This window comes from Protopterus annectens, chromosome 9.part0 (genome assembly GCF_019279795.1).
Source record: "Protopterus annectens isolate FY-2018-M chromosome 9.part0, PAN1.0, whole genome shotgun sequence".
Classification (NCBI taxonomy): domain Eukaryota; kingdom Metazoa; phylum Chordata; order Ceratodontiformes; family Protopteridae; genus Protopterus; species Protopterus annectens.
In genome coordinates, this window is record NC_056743.1 from 1,383,222,844 (window position 1) to 1,383,246,645 (window position 23,802).

The 23,802-nt window shown below is 38.7% G+C and overlaps 1 protein-coding gene across 1 annotated transcript in view; it reads left to right on the top strand.

Annotated features, from left to right (window-relative positions):
* LOC122810680 (extracellular calcium-sensing receptor-like) overlaps nucleotides 1-23,802 on the top strand; it is a 312,165-nt gene that overhangs the window by 96,102 nt on the left and 192,261 nt on the right. Inside the window, exon 3 of the mRNA XM_044082250.1 lies at nucleotides 13,194-14,024. Within this exon, the coding sequence (XP_043938185.1) occupies nucleotides 13,194-14,024 (831 nt within the window). The remainder of the gene's footprint in view (nucleotides 1-13,193; nucleotides 14,025-23,802) is intronic.

Genomic DNA, 23,802 nt, shown 5'->3' on the forward strand with positions numbered 1-23,802 from the left:
GGCATCTTGACTGTCATGGGCCTCCTGTATCCAGTGGTTCAGTAGGTCCTGCTTCCATCTCTTCAGGTCTGCATGGTGGTGATGGACCTGCTCACCAGTCTGAGGGATGCCTGTGGCACTGGTGAGATCATGAGCTAACCGGTTTCAAGCCTCTGCTTTGTACTCCATCCCTTGGAACTGGCCCTGCAGGAGTCTTGACTCATGATGGTGGACTAAGAGCCAAACCATGTATTTTGACTCCTCAATGCCCCACCGTTGTGCTCTAAAGCAAGTAGCAAGTACCCTCTCCAGCACCTGCCATGCTGACTGCAAATGGGAGCTACGATCAGTTATGGCGAGTATTCCCACCTATGGAGCTTAAATATGCCTCATTTCCCGCACTTATTTGTGATTGGCCATTTTTGAAAATTCTCAGCTAACAGCAAACCTGCTTAGCAATGGTTAAACTTCCATTTATAAGTATATGTATGTTAACAGTGCATGTTTTTCAGCTGTCATGGCTTACTGGTTCTGTACTTTGATTATGATGCACAGTATCCTGGGTTCGAAGCCTGTCATTGCTTTTTATTTTACTACTGGCCTGACCGGCTAGGAGGTGTGGCTATGTTTAGCTGACTTTGCTCTACTTTGCCCACGTTGCTCTATGTTGCCCGACATTGGGCTAGTTGGCGCTGTGCACAGCTCCGCGCAAACATGTTTTGTTTGCGCTAGTTGGCTCAATGCGCAGCTACGCGCAAAGCCATTGCGCTAGTTAAATCAGTGCTTAGCTATGGGCAATTATTCTTATATGTGCTTAATACTGGTAAACGTTGCTTAGTAGTGCTTCACATTGCTTAAGATAGGTTACTTATACATTCATTAGTATGCATGACCGTTTCACCTTCTTATATATATTTAAAATGTTGTTCACTACTACATAGGCCATTTCAATGCATTTTAATAAAATTTAAAAGGTAAATGTCAGGAATTATTTATATGCACAGATTTCCTACTGAAAATGGAAAGGGGAGTGGTGGGACTTGAACCAGGAATGCCTCCTCTTTGTGCAAAGGCTCTACCACTACACTATTGCTATTTGGCTTAATTTGCATATTAGTAGTTTATTATCCTCTTCGGTGTCTAAACTACTTACTGTAGCTAAGCAATGGGCACACCCACGCACAAATACGGGCAGCTATTTTGGGAATAATAAAAAAAATTGTTTTACATTTTATTTCATTTTTACAGGGGGTTTTGGATGTGGGGGAGTGTAGTGTTGGGGGTATACACATTTGAGCGGACTCGCTCATATCTGCTGATATTTGCAGATTTAGGCACTTGCAGGGGCATGGATATTGGGACTGCTCGGCAGTCTGATGTGCCCCCTGCACTCCTACATGGTCCGTGTTAGCCTTAGAGTTGAGTCAGCACACCTTCATGAATATGCATGGCGCGCTGACGTCATGCTCTTAGGCGGCCGTTTCCGAGTAAGACTTAGTTAGTCTTACACAGAGGATTACTAAATCCCCCCGATAGTGCAGCTGATAATTTGTAAGGGTAAAGTATTCCAGATTTTGGCTATGTAACTTGAGTAGATGGATTCTCCAGCAGTATTATTAGCTTTAGATGTCTTCAGTAATGATTTGTTGGTGGAGTGCAAATCACAATTAGTCATGTAGGGTAGTAAGAGATTTTGAAGGGCAGGGTTTTTTTCTGGTTGTTTAAGTGGACATAACTGTAAACCCCCTCCTCAAGGAATTATCAGATAGATTGTTCAGGTGGAAAATTACTTATTCCAAAATATTATATATATTTGCCATTATATCCTTATAAGACTACATAATAGTGGCCTGATGAGAGACACCACTTGTTGATACTGCCAGGGGGCAGGTGCAGATTATCAGCATATTGTTTCACCTTGTCCAAGGGCTAAGGAAGTTTGGGCTGTGATAATAGAAAGAATACACTAGCTTTGACGATTCTCACTTCCAGATAGGTGTGAAGTAAAGATGTGAGAGTGTTCAATCTCGCCTTTGTTCTTACACATGGGTTCGGAGCCGATCCTCGGCCGACTGCAAGCTCTGCATCGAGAAGAAGCTCGAGGACATCCAATACCCACAATCCCCCTCTGCCTTTACCTCAGATCTAGTTTGCCGCTGCTGCATACGCATCGCTGGGGACTAGCTCGAGGCTTTACAGATAAGAATTTATCTTTCTGTTTAAATTTTTCAAAATTTTCTTCAATATAGTCTATTTATAGTTAGAGTAGGTGTGTGAGTGGACTTTGATATCTCGGTTCCTTAGATTAGTTACTTAGTTTAACTAAAGGGTACAGAGTTTTTTCGGGCCTACCTCCCTACTTGAATAACTTGGACTAAGTATTGTGTAGTCTGCTTATTACAGGATTTGACACATATTACGGATTTGACTGTTTTTCATTGGAAGTGACTTTTAATTACTGGACTGTCATTCTTTCTTGTTGTCATGTCAGAAAAATTAAAATCTGGCTTCAAGCGTTGTCAGTGTGGCTAAAAATGTCGGTCACAGACAACCACAGTTCCTGTGTCTACTGTCTTGGCCCTCTCCACTTACAAGAGGACTGCTCTATTTGTCACTCTTTAGTGGGAGGGTCATGACAGATAGGCGAGGAAACTGATGGATAGAGGATTGCTGAAACCCTCTTTCCAGGAGGCCTTGGATGCTTCAGACCAGGCATCCAAGTGAGCCAAAGACATCGCTCTTCGATTTAGTTGGATCACCGGTTCCACAGACTTGTGTTCAACTGTTGGCAGTTTCGAGCCTCGAGTCTTGGAACCGGTGACGGAGCTCCCTCCACCGACTCTATTGAGGTCGGCCCGTCTTCGATCCCTTCGACTCGTTCTTCGAGCCCTTTCTGACACCGGCGTGGACCGTGTGGTGCAGAAACTTATGGAGCATCCCTGTCCAAGCTTATTTCGGTCTCCTCTCACTTGATGTCGAGACTTGAAGGCCTGCCACTATCTCCATCTGTTCCTCCTCCGAGACCTGTTCAGTCTTCGGAGCCGGAAGAGGCTGACCTGATGATTGTGGAGCCCTCGGTGCCAGAACCGTCTTTTCTCGGTCGGCACCGTTTACCTCGACTCCATCCGATCCGAGTCTCATCTGTCCTTGGTTCCGGGACCGAGTCGGATCGATGTTTCGTTCCGACTCTCCCTCTCGCCTCGCACGGATCGATTCGTCGGTGCCTTCTGTTTGATTCTTCCCATTTCTTGAACCGGAGATACCTCGACTCGGGACCGGGGCCTTCGACCTCATGAGGAAGGTGTTGTCTACTCAGACAACCACATCAGCAGGTACAGCTTCTCCTCCCCAAAGGACCGTTATCCTCCTCTGCACCCACGGCCCAAGCGTCGGGCACCAGTGTCTCAGCCACCCCTGGAGGGTGCCCCTCTTCCTCGGAGGCTTCTTCGGATGCTCCCCGAAGAAGTTCCTAGGAAAAGACTGTGTAAGAGGAGACACTTGGATTCTCCACAAGAATCCTTGACATCTGATACTGACTTAGATGAATCAGAAGGGTCCCCTAAGTCACCTTCAGAGGATGTCTCTTTTGCTGACATCTTGGAGATCCTTAAACAGAGAGGTGACTGGCAAGCCCTCCCCTTCTGAGGATGAGTCAGTTTTGCTGAAGGCATTTGGTGCCCCTTCCTCCTCCTGGGTCACTCCGCCCTTTGATGAGTTAATGGAATTAATTGCTCGAAGGCGTGGGAGACTCCTGACACGGTGGAACCTGTCCCTAGGAAGCCAAATAAGTACATCACGGCACCACAGGACAAAGCTTACCTTACCAAAGGAGTTCAAAGGAGATGTCGGAGTCTTCCTCATCTGTCCATCCACCTAACAAAGATTCTAGGACCATGGACAGATAGGAAGCGCATTTTCAGTTCAATGCCCTGAACTATTTGACCCATTTTACACGTTTACAGAGGATCTAGTCAAAGAGTTGGGAGATACCCTCCAGGGAGCTACAGATGCTGCTCTCTCAGATAAAGTTACAGCGCATCTCTACACCCTTACGCCCATAGTGAACTCTTCCATGAGGCTTATATCCTTTCCAGCCGAAGGATCGGCTTCAGCGATTGCTCTTCGTAGGCAATCCTGGATGCGCTTATGTTCAAGGAAGCCTTCAAGTCTTCCTTTACTAACGCCCCATTTGATGGAGCCACACTTTTGGCCCTAAAGTAAAGGAGACCCTTACCGGTGTGAACAGGAGGGAAAGACTCTGTCTGCTGTCGGAGTCCGTTTTCCACCTTCCAGACCAAATGTGGTTTCGTAAACCCCAAGGGTCTTTTCCAAACACACAGGGTGATGCCCCTCTAGAGGCAGAGGGGCAGAGGTGGAAGACGCCCTGGTGGCAGAGGGGTCCGCAAAACCAAGGTGACAGGGATAACCTCCCTGGCAAACCTTTTCAGCACTCCTGAGAGGAGGCCCGACTGTCCTGCTCTGGAGGCAGTTTTATACCCTCAGGCCTGGCAAAACCTTTCTTCAGACAATTGGGTAAAAGCATTGTTACCAGAGGTTACAAAATCCTTCTATCCACCCCATTCCAAAGAAAACTCCCAGATGTACCACCCCATCTGCGAGACCCAGCAGCTACGGAAATTTCAAAGCTGCTAAGAAAAGAGTCATCCAACCAGTCCCAGCGGACCAAATAGGATTCGAACTTACTCAAGGTTCTTTTTAGTTCCAAAGAAAACAGGGGACTGGAGGCCAATTCTGGACCTAAGTCATCTCAACACCTTTGTCAAGAAGGAAAAGTTCGAATGGTCACGCTTCAATCGATCCTTCCATTCTTACGGAAGGACGACTGGATGTGCTCAATAGATCTGAAGGACGCATACTACCACATCAAAATGGCCACAGAGATCACTTGGAGCCAGTCACTATCAGTTTCGAGCCCTGCCCTTTGGTCTGACCACAGCCCCAGGGTCTTCACCAAATGCATGGCAGTGGTAGCGCTCATCTGAGGCACCTAGGATTCCAGGTGTTTCCGTATCTGGACGACTGGCTCCTGTCTGCCACCACCAGGCGTCAACTGATACATGCCAGGGATTACTCCCTACAACTTTGCACACATCTTGGCATTTCAGTAAATTTCGAGAAATCTTTGCTACAGCCATCACAGCATATCTTATTCATAGGAGCGAATTAGATACTGCCAGTTAGTTCTAAAACTTCCGACAGAAAGAATAGTAGCACTTCAATCCAACATTTCCTTCTGCTGTCGTCCAGGAAATCCCCAGCAAAATTGTTCTGAAAGTTCTGGGTCTCATGGCAGCTTCTCTCATAGCAATACCATTGGGAAGACTGCACATGAGAGTGCTACAATGGCTTCTATTTGCACAATGGTCATTCCAACAACTTCTACTGACTCACGAAATATTGATAAAACATGCAAATCACACCTAAGGTGGTGGTTACAGACTTGCAACCTATCCAGCGGAAGACCATTTGTGCTACCCACACCGTCAGCAATGATAACCACGGACGCTTCCCTGATAGGGTGGGGGGGCATCTTTCAGGGACAGACAGTCCAAGGTGAATGGACCAATCTGGAGTACAATCTGCACATCAATGTTCTGGAGTTGAGGGCAGTGTTTTTGGCATTGCAACACTTTGCTCCCCTTCTTCCTCCAGGGACCATTGCAGTTCAGACAGACAACATGTCCGTAGTCTGGTACATAAACAAGCAAGGGGGAACCAGGTCCTACCAACTATGCAGAGAGGCCATGAGAATTTGGCAATGGGCAGAGTCCACGGTCGCTTTCTGATGCACATCCCGGGTCATCCAACGTCATAGCCGAGAGGCTGCGCAGGGCAGTGCTATTGCCTCACGAGTGGTCCCTCAAACAGTCAGTAAAGGTTTTTTAATGGGGCCAGCCTACCTGCGATCTGTTTAATGAACGCCAAATGCAGGAGCTACTTTGCCCTATTACCCCTCCAGGGAAGTCCCAAATTGGCCCCGGTCTCCTATATGCTTTTCCTCCATTTCCCTGATTGCAAAGTTTCTGCAGAAAGCAAACAACCTTCAGAGGACTATAATCCTCATTGCGCCGTTGTCGCCTCGTCAGTTTTGGTTCCCGGGACCTTGGATGCTGGACCCAGAGCCAGATCTACTGACTCACTGAGTTCCTCACCCATCCCTGGAATCTCTCCATCTAGCAGCTTGGCTGCTCCCTTCTTAGCCAGGTCAATCCCCTTACGTTCAAGATATTTTGGTAGCTTCTCATAAAGTTTCCACTATAAAGACTTATACTAGTAAATGGAAACGTTTTGTCATCTGGAGTCACATCAGTTGGACCCTGTTACAGTGAATAAGGTCTTAGAATTTCTAACGAATTATTTCAGGAAGGAGCAAGAGTACAGTTGGCTGCCATTTCTAGCTATCATATAGAAGAAAGTGGTGCACCTATTATGGCTCACAGACTCTGTAAAGCCTTTTAAAAGGTTCCTTTCATATCAGACCACCAGTCAGAAGCCCGACATCACCGTGGAATTTAAATTTGTTGCTCTCTAAATTGATGCTACCACCCTTTGAACCAGCTTCAAGTTGCACTTTGAAATTTTGTCATGGAAAACATTATTTCTAGTGGCTATTACATCGGCTAGACGGTGTCTGAGCTGCAGGCCCCAAACATCCCTATTTAATTTTTCATTCTGACAGAGTATCCCTACTAATCCATCCTTTCTTCCCAAAGTTTGTTCTACTAGTAATATTAATCAGTCCATTGAATTACCCACCTTCTTTAAAGATCACTCTAATAAATTAGAGTATATGTTGCACAAACTGGACGTTCATAGACAACTCAGATTTTATTTAGATAGAACAAAGATCACAGGAAATCTGATCAGCTATTTGTAGCTTTTGCTGACAGCAGAAAGGGTCTTGCAGTTAAACAAACTCTTTCTAAGTGGCTAACTGATTGTATCATTTATGTTTATGAAAATTCTGATCACACATTATCAGCAAAACCCAGAGGACATTCTACCAGATCAATTTCTACATCTTTGGCTCATGCAGCTCGTTTACCTTTAGACATCATTGCTACTTGGGCTAAACCACATACATTTATCTCTCATTACAAGGTGGACAGGGTTTCTAGGGATAGGGCAACCTTTGGTTCCACTGTGCTCAAGAACGTTCTCCCTTGAGTTCCTCAGGATCATGGAGCTAGATTGAACACTCTCACATAAAGAAGTTATGTCCTTACCATAACGCTCCATGTGGAGTGTTCATCTCCCACCCTTAGGAAGAACGTTCGATTTGGTGCCTGGTCTGGAGTATTCTCCTTCTGCACTATCATACTCTTGGTATGTTTGTATATATGTACTTTTATGTATATAGTTGGCAGGTGTGCGTGCTGTATGTCTGGTTTGCTTGCAAACTAGATCTGAGGTAAAGGCAGAGGGGGATTGTGGGTATTGGATGTCCTCCGATGCAGAGCTTGCAGTCACATAATTTTGGTTGTTCGGTCTAAATAACTGTGCAGGATCACTAGACTAGATGTGACATAATTACTGCAACTTGGATGAGAACAGTTACAGTGACAATGCTTTTGCTTCTGTTTCACTATTAGAAAAGCCTTTAGATGATTGATTCCACAAGCTTCAGATCTTCATACAGAAACTAAAAACATGGTCTACCTGGATGATGAACATGATGTAGTGGCAGAAGTATTGATCTATTCTCCTATACAGGCTCAACTTTTAGATTTTGTCAGTTTAATTCACTACATACATATATGATATTATAGAATGTTTTTCAGTACTTTGCAAAGGTTCATCTTTCTGAGTAAGTTTAGTTTATAGGAGGGTATAGTTAGTGCCAAATGTTGGCTTTCTTCTTTTGTTTGCATCTATTACCATCATATCTGTAATATTCTGAATGTTAAAAACTATAGGTATTATTAAGTCTGTGCATGGTGTTTTTGGTCTGTAAGTGTTAAGCCAGTAATTCTGGTGCAATATTTTAATCTGTGAATGGAGGTGATTCAAATAAAGTTGTTAAAAAAGCATTTATGTAAGAATTTCTACCTTTTACTTTTCTCCTGTGCAGAATGTTTTTAATTTGTTTCTTTACCTAGGCTGTTCCATTGGTATGCAACCAGACAAGTGCTGGGCAGAAAAGTAAAAAGCAGAAAAGACTCCCAAGCTTGGGCCTGTTGCATTCAAATTAAGCAATATGGCAGGACGGTAAGCATACTGTGCAGATATTGCTGCAATCCCTAGGTCATTGTGTAGCATAAACCAGAACTGCACATGCCTTAGAGGTCAGTGGGAGTGTGGCTTTGGCTTTTGCCTTACAGTGTTCCTAGGAGTTTGGGATGCACACTTCTGAGTGCCTGTACATTATTAAGTGCCTGTATATTCCTCCATTAACTTAATCACCCTATAGATATGTACAGGACAGGGGGCAGTCCAATCTAAAGTAAATTTCTTTATTTTGGGGGAATAACATTAATGACAAACCTGTGAGATTTGTACTAAAAAAGCCTTGCTAAAGAGTATAGAGATCTTAGTTATGACAATTTATTTATATAACTGTGACTACATTAAACTTGTCTTCCATTTAATGCTGCTGGAGTTTTTACATTCCTCCCCAACATAAACAGTTGGATATTGAATTTAACAAGCCTCCTCCTACTGTGCTGACATGAGTAAAGCTACCTTACAATTAAACTCAGTCACCCCCAACACACACACACACACACACACACACACACACACACACACACACACACACACACACACACACACACACACACACTTTTTGTCATGGTCGGTCTTAAGCTATTTGTGGATGTTTCTAACTCTCTTCAGCACCCCATGATTTAGCTTATGGATAGAGAGCAAAACACTGAAAATCATTAAGGGGAAAATGTATGAGACAAATACATGACAAGATGATTATCACAGAAAAAGAATAGTCATGCTTTATAACTAAGATGTTTATGATCTGTAAATGTGAACTGAGTGGATAGAGATGAAAGGGCAGAGTAAAGTTTTTGGATTTCTAACAACTGACTGAAATATAAATAGTTGGGAATTTAATTAAATGTTTTTCTTTTATATACTAAGTCATATTTCTTAATGATGAATTATATAGATTCAATATTTTATAATGTTCGTTCTTTGTTTCAGAGCTGGATATTTTTCTATTGTTTGTATTAATTAATTTGAAAAGAGCAATAAATGTAAATATATGTTAGAACCTGGTAGGATAAACACTTATTATGTCATAAAGTGAATGCATATAGTTAATATTCTGTATTGAATAATGTTCTTAGATCAAAATGGATGAATACAATTGTGCATGCTTGAAATTAAATGCTATAAAAATTATTTTTTCTTCAGAAAAAAGTGATGGCATTATAAACTTTTACCGAATATTTTGCAAAGCTTACGATTGCTGGTTTGGAACTTTTCAACCAGACATGGAGATTAAATAAAATTTCTATGAGGTTCTGTGCTCATGAGAGAATTGCTGAGGGAGTAAAGAGTAATCATTGCCTCATTATATATAATGCAAAGAAAGTATAGTAGTGTAAGCGATGTAAGGAAGTATATGTGCCAAAGCAGTGAGACACGCCAAGTCAGAAAAAAAATATGAAATGTAGTTTTTGTATGAACATATTGATATTTAACACACTGATATTTTACTCATCTAGCTATCTGGTGCAATTTTAATGGTTATGGAGTCTCTAATTTTATGAATTTAATGCATGTAGTGAAATGTGTTAATATTGATACATTTGTGGTAAAACAACACTTCACAGACTTGTGTTGTGAGTGTGTTTGCATGTGTGTGTGTGTGTGTGTGTGTGTGTGTGTGTGTGTGTGTGGTGTGTGTGCGTTGTGTGGTGTGTGTGTGTGTATGTTGTGTGGTGTGTGGTGTGTGTGTGTGTGTGTGTGTGTGTGTGTGTGTGTGTGTGTGTGTGTGTGTCTTGTGATAGATTGGTACCCAAATTATTTTTCAGCCTTTCATCCACTGAGCCCTTGGATAGGTTTTAGCTCTGCAAAGACCCTGCATCAGATTAAACAGGTAATTAGAAAGTGATTGGACATCTGGCAGTTAGCACGGAAAATCAAGGCTCTGAACTGTTTATGAGGTGTGTAGTCAAGGAAGCAGGACTTAATCCATTCCATCACCAGTTACCTACTGTATGACTCTGAGCAAGTCACTTTACCAGACTGTGGTCCTAGATCTCCCCAGGAAAGGGACACTTGTGTCCACTTGGCTCATCTAGTCAGCAAATTAATTAAAAAGAACATATTATGTTTAGAGCTTTAGTGGCTGTCTTTCTTACTTTTTTTTTGAAATTTTGCCTTTGAAAATACCCAAGACTTATGTGTTCTCAAATGGAGTAAGCAGCACTCCATCTGCCTTCTGTAGTATGTTACTTCATAACATCAGCAGTGTATGGTATATAAAGTAAAGAAAACAATATTAAACACATTATGCTTAATTTAGTTTTACAGAACAGACTTCAAGCCATAATTTTTCAGTGTAGCATATCTGTTCCCCTTCCTTGGAGCTCTAGCTTTATATAACCCAAAAGAGTTTAAATCATCCCTCTGCACCATTGCCCCCAAACTCATCTGTCTTTGACTTTTCTCCCTTTATAGAAATCCTTCCAGCAGTTGATGTATAATGCTCACTTGATGAAGATGCTTTCAGAAATGGACACTATAACTTACATCCATCCCTTCTGGGATTGCTAGAGTCCACTTCCTCCACACCAAACCAGGTATTTGAATGGCAGACCTGGCAGATTTTACAATACCCATTTAATTCCTGCATCCCATAATGACCAGGCTTCTTTCCTATTCTGAAAGTAGGAATATGGGGAAGTGCTAGCTCAGCTGCCTGTCCCATACTATTGACCATAAATATCACAAACGAGGTGTCTAATTTATAGTTTTCTCTCATGAGCTTCTGCTGTTAAGATGAATTATTTTGTCTTAAGGATCCTTACTTTCATAATCTCATAGTCCCTCGTCCTGGTGCAGGAGTAGAAAGGCACCTTTCCCATTCTGCCTTCCACATCTATTTCTTAGTTTGCTCTGATCTACTACAAGTGTTTATGTGCTAGCAACTTGTGACATACTTGCTTCCACTTACTCTTAATGACAAGTGCCTTAACTCTCACTATCCTGAACCTAGTTAATTATCTATCCCTTACCCGACCCGACCCTACTGAAAAGCATAGCCATACTAGAACCTTCACTCTAACACTAAAACTCCCACCCAGTCCCTAACATGAACCATAACACTTTCTTTTTTTGTCCCAAAGTCCCCAGTTGCTCCTAAAACCTAAAACTCAACTCTGTCTTGTTAACTCTAAACTCCCTTCCTACTCACTTAGCCTAAAACACCCTTCCTACTCCCTATGCCTACAGTTTCCAATCACTCTCTAACCCTAAAACTTCACTTATGCTCCCTAATCCTAAAACTCCCTTCCATCTACCTAAACCTAAAGTCCCTGATCAATCTCTAAATCCCCTCTTGCTCCCTAAACCTAAAATGTCCATCTCTCTTAATAGAAGCGATACTCATAATCACTGCCGAAACCCCCATCTATGCTTCCAGTCCCTCCCATTCCATCCTCATGGCTGCCCGACTTACCTTGCTCAAACTGAGCTAATGTGTTCAAGTGAAATGCAGTAGCTCTACTCTCTCTCTCTCTCTCTCTCTGCATGTCTCTTCCACCCAGCCCAAACATGTAGATGTGTTTGAGCACAAGCGACTGGTTGTGTGAGATACAAGATATCCAAGTTCCTGACTGTGAGACTGTGGTGTCTGATCATGTGGGACCTGGGTGCTCACAGTACACCCTTGCTGTACAATATATATATGTCTTGATGGGTTGTGTGAGCATGTGGTAAAATGTCATTGCTTGAAGGTCTTCCCTTTATACAAGAAGCTCAACCTTAACTCCAGATCACACTAAGGTATGCAATCCTTAACTCCACACCACATTAAGGTATGCAATCCTTAACTCCACACCACACTAAGGTATGCAATCCTTAACTCCACACCACACTAAGGTATGCAATCCTTAACTCCACACCAAGTTAAGGTATGCGGTCCTTAACTCCACACCACATTAAGGTATGCAATCCTTAACTCCACACCACATTAAGGTATGCAATCCTTAACTCCACACCACATTAATGCATGCAATCCTTAACTCCACACCACATTAATGTATGCAATCCTTAACTCCACACCACATTAATGTATGCAATCCTTAACTCCACACCACATTAATGCATGCAATCCTTAACTCCACACCACATTAAGGTATGCAATCCTTAACTCCACACCACATTAAGGTATGCAATCCTTAACTCCACACCACATTAAGGTATGCAATCCTTAACTCCACACCACATTAAGGTATGCAATCCTTAACTCCACACCACATTAAGGTATGCAATCCTTAACTCCACACCACATTAAGGTATGCAATCCTTAACTCCACACCACATTAAGGTATGCAATCCTTAACTCCACACCACATTAAGGTATGCAATCCTTAACTCCACACCACATTAAGGTATGCAATTCTTAACTCCACACCACATTAAGGTATGCAATCCTTAACTCCACACCACATTAAGGTATGCAATCCTTAACTCCACACCACATTAAGGTATGCAATCCTTAACTCCACACCACATTAAGGTATGCAATCCTTAACTCCACACCACATTAAGGTATGCAATCCTTAACTCCACACCACATTAAGGTATGCAGTCCTTCACACCACATTAAGGTGTGCAATGAATCCAGCTCCTAACTGTTTTTCTTTGCCAGACGTTTTGTTAGTGTTAAAAGTGTTTTGTCATGTTTCACCTAAATGCATCACATCTTACCATGTTATAGACAGAATCTTTGGTTAATTTTGAAACCTTATTATTACAAAGTAATATCAATAATATAAGAAGAAACAATGCACAAGCAGCATCTGGATCTTCACAGTGGGCTTCTGAGATCATACAAAATGCATAGACATGTCCTCTCAAATATATGTCATTTGTGGAACCTTATAAAAGTTACAAGCTTTGCTGTGAATGGTTTCTCAGCTATTATTTTGTATGCTGTCTTTCTGTCATGTGTTAAATATATATCAGTGACCATGTGCAATACCTTATTATACCTCTTATAATTTCAGATTAGCCCTGGAGCAATGCATTCAACACTGAGTAATAAATTACAATATCCATCCTTTCTGAGAACTGTACCTAGTGACAAATTTCAGAATTATGATTTGGCTCAGCTAATTGGATATTTTGGATGGACCTGGGTAGGGATTCTAGCAACAGATAATGATGCTGGTGAAACTGGTAGCCAGAGCATAAAGAATGAGATTTTGAAAACTGGCAGATGCATAGCATTCACCGAAAAGATTCATGTCCGATATTCCACTGACAAGTTCAGTAAACTTGTTGAGCTGATCAGGAAGTCATCTGTAAATGCTATCATTGTCCATAGCAGTGAGGTGCACATAAAACCATTGCTGCAGGCCTTCTACATGAGGAATTTGACAGGCAAAGTGTTGTTGTTCACATTAATTTTCCCTGTTACACCTGAACTCTTTACAGCTGAGACTCTCCTCTTATTAAACGGAACTTTGGGGTTATCACCCCCATTGAGAGACATGCCCAGTTTCAGAGATTATTTATATCATCTACATCCATCCACATCACCAAGTGATATTTTAATCAAATCATACTGGGAAAAAATATTCACTTGTATTTGGCCAGTAGATGGAAGATCTGTAACTGAGCTCACCAATAGCTCTGCACTATGCACAGGGATGGAGGCATTCACTCAACGTTCAATACCTTTTATTGAAATGCAAGACATTATTTACAGCTTCCATCCGTACTTAGCAACATATGCTTTTGCAAATGCTCTGCATAACATGGTTTCATGCAAATCTAAAGCAGGACCTTTTCAGAATAGTTCCTGTCCTAAAATAAAGAAAATCCAGCCATGGCAGGTATTATTTTTCCTTATACTGCAGTATCTACAGTCAGAGCTTATTGTTATCTGTTGGCATACTATGCCTGTTTTGCATCTGATTAGTATGGAAAGAAGAATTTATTCATTTTAAGGTTGATTTGTTGTACTCACTGGCATGTAGTGTTCTTAATATAAGTAGGATGCCTTATAGAGGAACAGAACATTTGGCTTTGAATTTAAGGAACTCCTGAATAAATATATTGAATACTTGTAAATGGCTCCCTATTGAAATGTGGGCAGAGTGCCAGCAAGCTGAAAAAAAAAGACTGTAAACCAAGGAGAAATCCAAGGAGAAGAGTGAATCTCAAACATCTCTTCAAATTTAAACTTCTCTTTTTGCAGGATGCAACACTCCTGCACTCCGGGATGTAGGGGGCAAACTCCCCACAACCCTAGAGCTTATAATTACTAATTCTGAGATCACTAAACCTCAGAGAAAAGGGAATATTCCAGGAAATGACAATCTTGGACTTGGTATATATAAGTCTGTTTTTTAGACATTCACTCTGTATTTCAGGGCTCATTTTAGTGGGTCCCAACATTTCAAATTGTCACCCTTGTAAATTTATAATATTGCTTTCTCAAACAAGAATGCATGCTCATCATCAGAATTTCTGATGAAGCATTTTTAACACACTTTTATCTAGCTCTGACCAAATGCAGTACATAATATCTTAAAATAAAAAGGTGTCTTTGAAAGCAGATGTTTTGGATAAAATAAAATGCTCTAGACATGAAAAAATATCAGACGTCCGCTAAGAAATGAAAATGTTGCATTACTTAACATTCTGATCAAAATATTCAAAACTACCAAACTTTGGAGACTGTTTTTTAAGCTGAATGCAGGTGTAAATGTTTTTAGTGGGTACCAATATTTTTTCTGTTCAGTTCTACTGGACATAGGCCATACCTCTCAACTGTCCAGATTTTCATAGAATGTCTAGATTTTTGCCTCATATTTTTGGTCTGTTTTTCATAAAACTGTGTCTGTCTGGCAAATCATTGAATATTGAAGTCAGAAAATAATGACATACATTTGAGTTTCAGACTTCATACCCTTCAGAAAATCCATGCTAATGCAAAACCTGCTATTCTATTAACTTTCTAAGTTCGTAAGAGCAATATTTAAAAATCGTCTCTATTTTCTGTTCTTTATCCCTCCATTATTTCTAGCTTTCTCCAGATTTCTTGATCTAAGAGGTTGAAATGTATGTATGGCTCTTGCCTATTCATTCTCTAGTTGTGGAGAGTGTTCAGATGCACTTAGGTGGGAGATATCTGGAGAGGCCATCATACAACAGACATTAGAGTTGTTTATGTCTTTGCCATCATCCCAACAATGGGGAATTTATATTTGCCTAATCCAGATCCCTGGGTGGGAGGACAATCAATCCACATTAGTATGGAGGATCATAATACTTTCTCATAAAGGTGTGCATTCCCACAAACCCACTAAGAAGGATATGAAGTCTGAAACTCAAATGTCTGTCATTATTAGTATTATTTAGTCACTTCACTCCTCAATGATTTGCCAGAAGAGCACAAATTTATGAAGAACAGACCAAAAATATGAGGCAAAAATCTGGACATTCTTTGAAAATCTTGACAGTTTGGTATATAGCCCACTTCTGTTCATGGTATATAAGTTCAGGCCAAAAATAAGGATCTGCAGCTAACAATGTTTGTGGATGACTGCAGACTGGGTGCAATTATCAAATTCCTCAAATGATGCCCATATACTTCAGGAGAGTCTTACACAGACCAATAACTGATGTCTTAGTCATGGTCTCAAACTAAATGCAAAGGAATGCATCATCATTCCCTTCAGTAAAACAATGTCCCTTCACGCTATCAAATTAACAATACCTTATGTACCTACGAAGTGGTAAGGGATCTGGGATCACATGTAGACATTGACCTTAACTTTGACCACCATGTGTCTACTGTTGTAAGGAAGGCTTTCTATGTCTCACACTTGATTAGCAAAAGCATAGCCTCTAGATCAAAGGAAGTTATAGCCCCTCTATACACATCACTAATCAGGCCCATAATTGAGTATAATGCCCCTTCTGGAGTGTACCGTATAAAGCACCTGCAGCAATTGGAGAGACCTCACAGGTTTTAACAAAGAAGATCACGGGACTCCGGCACATAGACCGACTAAAGTCCCTGTCACTATAGTCTGTATTGTATGACTTCTTATGGGAGACTTATGCCTGGCTTACAGAGAAATCTCTGACCCAGACCTAATAAATTTGCTGCCCATCCATAAATCAAACAGGACTAGAGCTTCTCATTCCAGGGACCTACATATGCCCTGCTACTTGAAAAGGATGTGCTTGAGGGACAGATTTCTCTCCCAGTGGCTGCCGCATCTTTGGAATAAACTACCAATCCATGTGAAGCAGAGCACCTCTATGACACTGTTCAAAAGGAACCTAGAAGAATGGATGGGGCACTGTAAATTCATACCAGGGATAGTACCCACAACCCTCCTGGACATGGGCAGTCATTACTAAATACAATCCTGGATATTGACTAGAGTATCTATTGTATTACACTGGGATGAAATGACCAGGCTTGAAATGACCTCCTGGTGGATAACCTAGTAACCTCCTATGATCCTGTGAAGGTAACTACCATTACCAGTGTGTTAATGAGTTGAATGCCCACTTCCAGGGTGTGCATATGCATTCTAGCCTCTCCACCTATAAGACTGATGCTTTATATGGTTGGCTGTGCCCCAACCCTCAAGATGGGCACACCCATCCCCCCGGCAGAACAATTAAGCTTCTGAACTACTAATCAAGCTTGGGTTACTTAGGCCATAGTCAGGGCCTTATCCCTGTACTCCACAAGCACTGGCTGGTTCTAATACTTTTTGTCTTGAATTTTTCAACATGAAGCATATGTAGCAAAATGTTTAAACAATTCCCTAAAGATGATCTTGCACAGTATATGGCAGACCTTTTCATGGACTAAAAAGCAGTTTTGACCTTGCCTTGAGAAAATGGTAACCCTTTCATTTGTGAAACTGTCTCCAAGCAACTTAGTAGTACATTGCAAGACAAAACATATCACCAAGTTAACTACAAGTAATTAAAGCTGTCAATTCTAAGAAACTTGGGGATACATTTTTTTGCCAAGTTTAACCTGACCTATTTATTTATTTATTTATTTATTTATTTATTTATCAATTCTGTGGTAATAGATCATTTAGTAATTCTGTAAGCTCATCTTTTAGAAAAAATTGCACTCAAGAAGTTTAATAGTTCATGAGAAGGAGATTTGCAGATGGAGATGTAAAAAATGTGGTCGAACATGCTAAGAAACTGATGCATTATAGTTATTTGTATAATATAGCATTAATATTTTGACACAATCTGTGTTTTGCCGGGAGTTATTTCTGACCAACGCAATACAGCTGCATATATTCCCTACATAACCCACACACTGACCACATATTAAAGTTATTGCACATTAGAAATTAATATAGATTTGCAAAGATTTTGTTGAATTTCCTGTGAATAAAATAAGCTGTAATACTTTCAATCCCATAACATTTCTGTATTAAATATATTTATAATTTTCAGTGTTTCAGGATTCAATTCACTTTCAGTGTTTCAGCTTCAGTGACATTTGTATGTGAATTCAGTAGTTGGATGTAACTGTACATCCACAATTGTGACTATTTAATAGATGTTAAGAAATGTGGTGACTGTGTTACCGAGAATATTCTACATGACTATGTATAGTAACATTTACCTGTTTAATTCTTTTGAGCTATTTAAATGGACATAAGAACATTACAATTGAATAAATACAGTATCTAATCACGTCTGTGCTATTTGATGTTATTATGTTCCTTATGGCAGCTGCAGCAGTGTCATGGAGAAAGGAATATCTAAAATAGAAAACTAAAGTTTCTTTGTCTGAGAAATGCAGTAGTGTTATTAAGATGCATGTTAAGCTATAAGTGTTACGGCATTTACAGCATCTTGTATAGATTTTGCAGTTGTCTGTAAATTAGCTTTACAGATTATTGCTTATTGGCACTGAGTTTTAGTTAGATTTCTAGCTCTGTAAGCCTTGTGTCAGGCGTAATATCCGTGTTTCTGTTACATACAAACGCATACAATCTGTTAATCAGATAATATTTATTGAGGAAAAGAATTCTTGTTAGGTGGCAGCAAATAATGAGATAAAAGGCTATATGTCACGAACACGTTAATTAAAGGGTTATGGGGAAATAATATTATAGACAATGGATTATGGAGAATTAATAAAGAGGTGCTTATAACAGATAGTGAAAATACTTATTAAACACATTTCACCACAATTTCCAAAAGTACCAGGCATTCATATTTCTAGCAATAGTAATACTTCCATTTTCTTTTTCTATCCAATCATCTACCCTCAACCCCTTTTCCAATCTGCACATGGGGTCGGGGTGTCACTTCAGCAGTGACAAATATCTAGAGCCAAGGATTATACCACTAGGTGGCTAACCCTTTTTTATATAGTTCATATATATTTATAACCAAAAACTATATAAACAGGTATGGGGGGTTGCGATGGGAACCCCTTGTGCTAACTCTTATGCGAATTTAGTTCTCTATTATTGGGAATGTCAACATGTCTTTAATAGTCCACAAATGGAGAATATTATTCTGTATAGATGCTTTGTAGATGATATCCTATTTTTGGAAGAGAAGATGGCTTCTTTTTGAAAACTTTAAATCACTTTTTCAATCTACTACTACTTTTTTCTTGACACTTGACTTCTTTGATGTTAATGTGTTAACTTTTACAATTTCTATTAATGATGAGACTGAGCTAAATACCATACCAATGTTTATAGGAAGGAAATGTGGAAAAATGCTATTTTACAATATAATAGTATGCACCCAAGACATAATAATATTCCATAATCAATATACAATATAATTCTAGAATATTAGAATATGTACCAATAAAGAAATGGAAAGAAATGGATTTATTAGCATGGTATCTCTTAGCAAATCTATCCTCTTCCAATTTGATAGAAACCTAATATAACACATATCACACAAAGGTTAACAAATCTCAGATCTAATAGATAAACAATCTCTGAATAGACAAGGGAAAGACCAAGGGAATAGCATAAGACATTAAATAGATCTTCCAAATACATTACACAAGATTTATACAATGAATTTTATATAATCACATAATAATAAAGAATCAATTGGAATATAACCATAAATCCTGACATTAAAAAGCATAAGGTAGGCAAGGCATTGATAGGAATATATAAAAATAAAAAAAGACTTAAAGACTTATATGTAGGGAAGATTAGTATTAGGGGTTTAAAAGCTAGTAAAGTTTGATTTAAGAGCTTAAATAAGCAATGTAATATTTATAATATTTGTAATATGACTAGATATACATACATACTGAATCAGACACTACCTTAGAACTCCTGATGCCAATTATGATATACATGTGATTAATGATGTTTATTTATGTATCTGTGAAAAAAATATTATGCCTATTATGTAGGCTATTAAAATATGAGATTTAAATATCTTTTAGAAATAAGAAATATAAAAAATTATAATCAGATTTTAACTAATGCCTTACAAATTTTAACTAATATTAGTCATGAACATATTAGTTAATTATGTTAAATCATATAAGTTAAGGTTGACAAAGTGAAACAAGTAGGTGTAATTTATTAATGTCGAGAAAGAACAATGTTACACCTCGAGAAAGGAGAACTTACAACAGTTCAGATTAAATAATAGCATAACACCTGTTAACTTAATCTACCCCAGTATATTAAATTATAAGAAATAGTAATTACTTTATAATAATAAGTGCTTTTGAAGAATACTTTTAAATATAAAGTGCCACATGTATATATCTTAATCTAATTTTTGTCTAAACTTACTGATTATATATTTATTTATATATATATATATATATATATATATATATATATATATTATAAAAATGATTGGTAACACTATTTATATATATATATATATATATATATATATATATATATATATATGTTTTCCATATAAACATTATATTTTATATTACATATACATTAATTTGGCATATTTTTTATTTTAAATTAATAGGATGTTACTATTATGATAAAGATTAGAATTATGTGTTATTATTTGACCTATATAAGTAGTTATTTTAGTATTTTATTTATTTATTTATTTTGCATAGTGAAATAGAGACAATTATAGAAAAAAAAAAATTTTCTCATATACTTTTCTTTTTTTTAATTTTTTTTAAATGTTTTTGAATTAATGAGATGATGTTAGACTATGTATATGTTATGTATAGTCTATAGTATAAAGTAATCATTAACATAATTAACATCAAATATGCATATAATTTTATTAGATATGTTTTTTGCTAGACATTTATATTTAAATAGTGAGTTTAGTATTGGGCTATAATAATTTTTCAATTTTCTGATCGTTTATATCTTGGAAGTATGAATATGTCTTTAAGAAACAACTAATGCACATATATTAACTGTTTCAGGAAATTAAGTCACTTAATGACCTGATTATGATATTAGAATTGCTATATAAAAATGGTTGTATTTTTCAACATAAATTATAACCTGAAGAAGCATACTTGTGTTTTTTCTGGAATAAATTATATGTTTTTTATCATATCGTGGAGGTACTTGTTTGGTGTTCCTGAGATATTTATAACCAACAAACAACTGACAGTATAAACAAAGGTGTTACAGAAATGTATATAAGGTAATGCAGAACATGTCTTCTTACTTTCCTGTAATACTTCTATTTTCTGAAGATGACTGTTATAAAATCAAGACTCTCTATTCTACTCCCTTCACTGCAAAGACCAGGCAAATACACATGGGAATTCTAAACTGTGGTGAATCAATACTAGATTATACCAGTTACAATTCTGATTAGCAGAAAACAATATGAATATTTGTGCATTTAGTAAAAACCAGCTGAAGCACTACACCATGTTATCACAAGCTTACTTTCCTCACTACACCATTGTATACATAGACTGGCCAGATTCACTCATAGGCTGTGGATTTATGCTCCTAACTAAGGACATTCTAGATCACCAGATTATATCCACCTCATGCTCAGCTGATGGATTTCAGCCCAGCTGGATACTACTTGGTCTCAGCCTAAAATATAACATTAAATGTTTATTTTCATTCTTTATTTATCAGGTTAGTTTCACAAGGGTAGTGGTCTCTTTTCAGGGCAGACCCAAGTTAGTATTTTTATACTGCTAGGTGGAATTTAGCAAGTGTATCTGGGAGAGTCCCCATACTCTTTTCAATGGGTGCCATGAAATCTTTTACATTCACCAGAGGTGCCTACAATTCAATCAGATGGGACCTCAGTTTAGCAGCTCATCCAAAGGACAGCATACTCAGGAGTATAGCACCCCCTTATGCTGCACTGCGGTGTCAGCAATCAGTCCACCTGCTCTGAGAATGGAACCCACAGCCTTCTGCTCCAGAAAGTGACTGTGCTCCTGTTGTACCACCGACATTGTGAATTTTAGCTAACTGTATTAAGGATCTGCTGCCCAGTCATTCAGTCTAATAGCATCACTCTTACACTTGCACTAGCAAACCCCTCACTGAGAAAACTAATCTATTATTACCTGAGGATGTAACTATCAACTTTTAAATCAAAATAAATATTCACACAGCTTTCTATCTGATCTTAATATTTGCCACCTACTTAGGAACTGACTAGACCTAAGTTTACCACCCATAATGATAAAATTTGTTGACATACTTATAACCAATTAACTTTCTAAAGCTACTTTATTGTAGTACTTCAATTTATAATAGGAATGTATGACATAGTGCAGGCATTTATTGCCTTCCTCCTTCCAGCAAATGAATAGCCATAATAAAAGATTTCTGCTTCAGGAAAGAATCATTGAAAAAGTAAAATAAGAAGGCAGGCACCCTAGAGAATAAAGGTGGATGAGCCACACATCTGCTGCTATAAGAAAAAAAGAAGGAAGCCTCTACTGATCCCTGAAAAGTTAGATAGTTGGACTGTGGAGACAATAGTAACCAAATGTGGATAGCAGCTTACTGGCCAAGCACCATTGGTGTTTGCCACTCTCCAGAAGCACTGCTGTTCATCTTATTTTGAACAAACTAAATATACATAGAACAGACGTTAGATAATTGTGTAAAAGGGAATGAGGAGAGAGAGTGAGGAACTGCGCAAGCAGTGACAGTGACTTCATATGAAATGCAGCAAACTACTGCATGAGCGACTGATATTCATGTAAAAATAGAGGTTTTGGTGTCCCTGTGGACTGACCTAGAGGACCCAGTTCACTGTTCAAATGTGTAGCTATCAAGAGTCCCTGAAAAAGAAGAATGCAGGGATGTTATTAGTTTTGTAACACTGACAACTGAGCAAGCACCCATTACTCAAAGAACAAGAGAAAAATTATAAGACATAGTTTGTATAAGCATATGGTCTAGACTGGTCCTGAACATAAATTTTTGTTCAGCATTTTACATATTGTGCGTCTAGATGAAAGAAGAAGTGGTGATTTCCTCGGGTCTCCACTGAAAATGGTCCCTTGGCTCAGTTGGACCAACCTGGTTAACAATCGTCAAATAAATAAATAATAAATACATATTTATTAGTTAATACAGAGTTTGTTGAATATAAATGGATCACTACATTGAGGACTGATAAACATTTTCCCAAATGGATGTTTGCTTAAAAGTTGTCTTAAAGAGATGAGGCTTTAAAAGTTATTAGAGAATGGGCAAATTGTACATCAGCAACCTAACTGGAGAAAAATGTTCTCCAGCAGGGTATTAATGTACAAGTAATGCCCACTGAAAAACAAGTCTGTCGCTTCATGGGAGCATATCAAGCTGCTGTGAAGCACGGACTGCAAAAAAAAAAAATGGCCACCATTACTTTACACTCACTAAGCAGCGCTTTTGCTGTTTAGCAAGTGAAACAAAATAAACAGAAAAAAGTGTATGTGTGCGTATGTATGTGTATGTGTGTTTGTGTTTCTGTCTGCATGTGTGAGTAAATGTGTATAAGAAAGCAGAGGAGACTGAGAGAGAGGTTGAGAGAGAGTAAGAGAAATCTTGTGTGAGTGAATGCATGTATGAAAGCAGAAGAGACAGTGCGTGTGAGATCGAGAAAGAGAGAGAGAGCAGTATTATGTGCATAGTTCTCAATTGTCCTAATTTTCAGAATGTCCAGATTTTTGCCTCATATATTTTGTCTGGTTCTCATAAAATTTGTGGTTTTCTGAAGTTTTGTGGCAAATCAGTGAGGAGTGAATTTACTAAATAATGACAGGCATTGGAGATTAAGGTTTTATATATTTCACAAAAAGCATTGTAATACAAGATCTTTTATTCTAGCAAATTTCTAAGTTTATAAGAGCAATATTTAAAATGTGTCCCTATTTTGGGGGCGTTGTCCCCTATTATTTTTGGGTTTGTGTCATAAGAGGTTGAGAGTTATGCTTGTGTGAGTGAATGCAAGTATGAAATCAGAGGAGACTGTGTACATATGTATTTATGTATGTATGTGTGAAATCAGAGGAGACTGTGTACATATGTATTTATGTATGTATGTGTGAAATCAGAGGAGACTGTGTATGCATGTATTTATGTATGTATGTGTGAAATCAGAGGAGACTGTGTACATATGTATTTATGTATGTATGTGTGAAATCAGAGGAGA